The sequence below is a fragment of the Papilio polytes genome, unplaced genomic scaffold (genome assembly GCF_000836215.1).
Source record: "Papilio polytes unplaced genomic scaffold, Ppol_1.0 DF824158.1, whole genome shotgun sequence".
Classification (NCBI taxonomy): domain Eukaryota; kingdom Metazoa; phylum Arthropoda; class Insecta; order Lepidoptera; family Papilionidae; genus Papilio; species Papilio polytes.
Window position 1 is genome coordinate 796,855 of NW_013525046.1, and position 5,037 is coordinate 801,891.

Below are 5,037 nucleotides of genomic sequence, written 5' to 3' on the forward strand. Positions count from 1 at the left end.
CGAAAGCTCTACAACTATGCCAAATTTCATTGATATCCGTTCAGCCGTTTAGACTACAAACTCTAACAAACATCCATCCATCTAAACTTTCGCATTTATAATATAAGTATGAGTAAATGGATGTAATTTTTAGTATTTGCATTTTTTTATCGCTATACTTCGAGCACGCGTCGCCCCGAGTGCACTCGGCATGTCGCTGCAAGAAGTTGTGCAAGTTGAAATCGTGATAGTATTTTCCGCTGGTATACCTTTAGGTGCTGGCGTGTACTGGATCTCTATCGGATCACTGCGAGCGTTGTCAGACAGCCTTTTGAGCTGCACATACACCTGTCACACGGTAATATACATTTATTACTGTTAATACAACACTAGCTATTGCTCGCGACTGCGCCGGCTTGAAATTTAAATATGTTACTTGTTAATAACGCAGCTTTTTAATGGTGAAAGATTTTTTGAAATCGGCCCAGTAGTTTTTGAGTTATCTCGATACATACAAATGATTATTCTTTATAATATTAGTATAGCCTTCTAACGTATAAGAAGGAAGAAGTAAGTGGGCTGTATTAACATCACGAAGACCGGAGCCACCATCTAATGTCTTTTCTTTTCAACAAATTCAGTTTCGGTCAAGTCAGTGCCGATTTTAGCTCCCTGGGTAAGATTTCTACGACGAACCTTTTTATAGCATGCCGCTGGCTAGTCGGAGAGGCAACTTAAGAAGTATAATACGCATGTGTGGCGTCTCTTTCTTCAGCAACGTGGTCAGTATCAAACGCGCTACGTTAAGCTTCTGATATAAAAATAGGAGTACCGTGGCGTTTGTTGTGATGTCAGTGTCGTGGTAGGGCGGCGTGTTAAAGCAGAAGGCGACATTCTGGTGCACGCTGATGTTGCTCGCTGGCATCTCCCAGTCCTTGTCCCCGCGCCGCTCAACGAACACTACCGTCGTATCAGATGGCTTCACCTGTACGGTAGTTTTGATTTAGGTTAACCTCTCATTTATCAATATCCGAGAATCCTAGCCTAATTGAATCGAGATTCACGAGCACAGGATTGTGTTAGGTCTCCAAGGAGATGGGTGATTGATCTAGGTATGCACGATGGATGCTCCGGTGAGTTCCACGGAGATCCCGGAACCCTCTTCTATTGCACTAGAGGGTGGCCACCACATACCTCACATGATCCTGGCTTCTCCCCAAGAAAGAAGGGTAACTTTTTGAAGATCCCCCCCCCATAGCAAAAAAAACTATGAACAGTGGATGAAAAGCACAGACAGCAGATCAATAGGGGAGGTCAATAACAAGTTAAGTAAGTAATATAGTTCTTTATAACCTTCTTGCAAAGGAGTATTACAAAGGTGCCGCCGGAAGCGGGAACGGCGTCATGCGAGAGCCGCGATATGTGCAGTTCGCCCTGCGTCTTCTTGTCGTGGATGACACTGGTGACGACGGGCGGCAGCGTCAGTCGAATGCGATTCTTCTCGTCCTTTATAAACACTTGGAAGCACAGCCGCAGCGCGTTTAAATCGATATTCTTCAGGTCCTTGCCGTAATCGAAACCACCTGAGAAATTTAAGCAGTATAAAATTACTCCTCGATTGAGAAGTCATATAACAATTTTATCAATAGATAACCATCGTTTAAAACCTTCTCTACAATAGATGATTCGCAGGCGCGTTGCCTGCATTTAAGGAGGAACATTTAAAAAAAATTGAATTACATATTTTCTTGGACATAACAAAGTCGACAAGGTAATCGTGCTATAAAAAATCATCAAGACATGTCTCAATAATAGTAACTGAATTAGCTGACGAAATCATTGGATATGGGCTCACTGTTAAAAGGGTCGACGCCGAGCTTGCGCCGCGTCTCGAGGACCTCCTTAACTTCATTGTGTTTGCAGCTGTGGATGCCGATGTTAGTGAAGGGGACCTTAGTGCTTTCGCCGGTCAGTTCTACTACCACCTTACACGCGCCCTTCTTTACTTCCTCGTCGGACATGTACAATTCTCTAGCGACTACGCCGTGCGGGTGTGTCCTGTACGACAACGTAAAGAACTTAAAAAGAGAGCATTTTGCACCCATAACAAACTCCAAATCTTCAACATGCGCCAAAATCTATAACTATCAACCAAACGATTTGTATAAATACAAGACGACATGCGATCAGAGGCAAAAAAAACCATGACCTAAATACCATGCGACTACATAAGCCAAACTAGAGTATACAACAGCAATGAGAATTTGGCAAAAGTTTGCATGCGACAAAATAGACTAAATATACCAAGGAACATGCTAGGGCGAGGGCAAATTGTCAAAAGATCTAAAAAAGGTCATAAAGGATATCCAAATGTCTAAAAGTGCTGGATGGTACCATAACATGAATGTTTAAAAATGCCAGAGAAGACTAGAATTTAGAATAGAAGAATAGACAGGATCAAAACATGCAGTCAAGCAAAATTTGAAATGAAAGCATCATTTACTTCCATGCGTTTTTGTCATATAAACTCACTTGTAAGGTGAGTCCTTCGTGACGCAGGAAACCACAATGACTGCCTTGCCCTCAGGGCAACCGCTGATCTCTATGGTCGGGAATCCCTCTTTGTTTCCCTCTTTGTTTACTCCGGGAATCGAACCAGCCCACCGACCTTCTGACTTATAACGGAACCTATAACAATGTGTTTTGTTTCGTTATACATATCTACAACTAACTGCTCCCGTGCGGTTTCATCCGCATGAATTTATGAAAATTTTATTTCATTGTATACATTTGTCAAATTACCAATAGCAAATGTCAAATAGACATGACACGATGACGAATTATGGCAATCTTACTTACTTTATGTTGGCAGCAACTTATGGTCTCTTTCCCACATTTGGATTTTTATCCAAAATAAGTTTAATAAATCCCCCTAAGTTTAATGGCGTAAAAATATATAGCCTAAAGCGTGACGTAAGTGTAGGGCTTTTCATTTAAGAAATAATGATTTAAAAATATACTGTGATTGCTGACATCTTACACCAAAAAACCTTTTTTTGTGACTGAATGGCCACTGTTTGCCTTGAGGAGGCATTTACAGATTCACCGGGCTTGAGGTGGCCGAGCGCAGATGGCGCTTAGCCTAAACCTCTTTTATGAGTAAGTAGTGTGTGTTGACGCTTTATTATATTAGTAAAGATTTAAAATGCAGTATACCTAAACATCTGGGTAAATCTGTTTTTACTTCTAGATATATTTGTTACACTTAAGTTCATACATTGACCTAACAAATGATAAGGAGAACATTATGTATCTTATTGGTACGGTATCTTAAGTGTTACGGAAATCCAATGCCATTTAAATCTGTTTACCTTCACTTAGGTTTTATTTTAAATCAGTATGAGTCATGTAAACTTGAAAACGCACCAAGCGTTTGCAAATCAAATGCTGGTGAAAATATTGGCGACACGTATCCTTGTTGTGATAACACAGTTTGTGAACTTAAGACCGTCGACAAGTGGAAAGGGGCAGCTACCTAGCCTCCCCCTAGAGGTTACAATAATTGTATGAATAAATTTAAAAAGTCCACACTATCTATTGCGACCCATGTAGATAACTCAAAACTTGTCAGTTCTGCATATCTTTGGAATGAAAGAAACGTATTTACTGTTAGCCCCGCCCCTTGATCATAAACCTCCCCCCTTAGATATCGGTTAACGATATTCATGGTATATATTCTGTGAAATAATGTCACGTGAAATTATTGTTATGAATTAACCTGTGAGAGTCGACTGGCTGCACGACGACCCTGACCGTAGGTTTCTTGTACATCCTCTTGGGATGGGTTTGCCCGTGGCCGGCGGCCCTCCGTGATATAGGAACGTGGTTAGCCATTCTGGAAATTGCACTGCAAACATCAGAACATTTTACTAATCGTTATCTATGATATTTTGCGAATAAGGAAGTTGATTTGGGAAGTTTTTTAACTCTAGATTGTAAACCAAGGATTGTCGTAAACCATAAAATTTCCAATTTATCTTCTGGTCTAGAGCAAAATAAAGCAAGTTCTTAATTATTGAATAGAATTCTGTTTGATCGATACAAAACCGTGAAAATATATGATATTTTTGAAAATTGTAACTTATTTTCTAAATCAATGGAACAGAATTAATATACTTGTAGACGTATGTTTATTTTATAACCGTGCAATATAGATAAAAGTACTCAATAACTTCTCGTATTATGACAACGTATAAAAATACTACAAGCTACGTTATACCGGGCTTCATTGCTGAAACATCCAAACAACGCTTTTGTTAATGTCTCAGTTTTTTTTTCTATTGAGAAATCACAAATATCAATATTATCACAAATATTAAAAATGAGTGCAAAAATAAGTTCTTTATCTGTTATGTATTCTACGTCTAGTCTTAGCCCAATTACTAGATTTTATTCTCAGTCTTTATAGAGATATGAAAATGATTAAATTCGTATTTGTTTATTTTGTTGCTATGCGTTGTTTATGGCTTACAATGATCGTCCTTTGTTTGTGTTTGTTTACAAACTTTACGAACGAAAGTTCATTGTTGAATGTATTGAAAACATTCGTTTCACAAGACGTCAACAAATCTAAACCACAGTTCATTCTGATCTCAATATCCAAAATTAACCAAATTATATGTAATTTTTGATTTAATAACATTTAACAAATATTATAAAACAATTTTAAACACTTACGGGATTTTGTTCTTCTAATTTTTGCACTTTACACTTTTTAACTCACGAAATATTGTAACTAAATTTAATAATCTGTTACCCGCTTGAATTCTGTCAACAGACTGGGCCTCGCTACAAATGTTCAATTAAAATCGTCCCAGGACATGTGTATGGGTTATCAGTACATGGTATTGCCCAAATTGCGTCATATTGTAGAAACGGCAGGCTTGTTTACGATACTTTTTACTTGCTACTGTAAATCTTTAGTAAATCATTTCTATAGATTTAAACATTGCACAATTTTGTTATATGAGTAATATAAAATGTATCCAACTATATTAA

At 38.3% G+C, this 5,037-nt stretch overlaps 1 protein-coding gene across 1 annotated transcript in view; it reads right to left on the reverse strand.

The window, feature by feature from the left end:
* Positions 1–4,785, reverse strand: part of LOC106111577 (embryonic polarity protein dorsal-like) — a 7,762-nt gene extending 2,977 nt beyond the window's left edge. The window contains exons 1-7 of the mRNA XM_013293704.1: positions 4,717–4,785; positions 3,758–3,886; positions 2,512–2,667; positions 1,835–2,037; positions 1,333–1,562; positions 812–964; positions 249–327 (exon numbers count right to left, since the gene is read on the reverse strand). Coding sequence (XP_013149158.1) covers positions 249–327; positions 812–964; positions 1,333–1,562; positions 1,835–2,037; positions 2,512–2,667; positions 3,758–3,873 — 937 coding nt within the window. The 5' untranslated portion in view covers positions 3,874–3,886; positions 4,717–4,785. The remainder of the gene's footprint in view (positions 1–248; positions 328–811; positions 965–1,332; positions 1,563–1,834; positions 2,038–2,511; positions 2,668–3,757; positions 3,887–4,716) is intronic.
* Between the last annotated feature and the right edge of the window lie 252 nt (positions 4,786–5,037).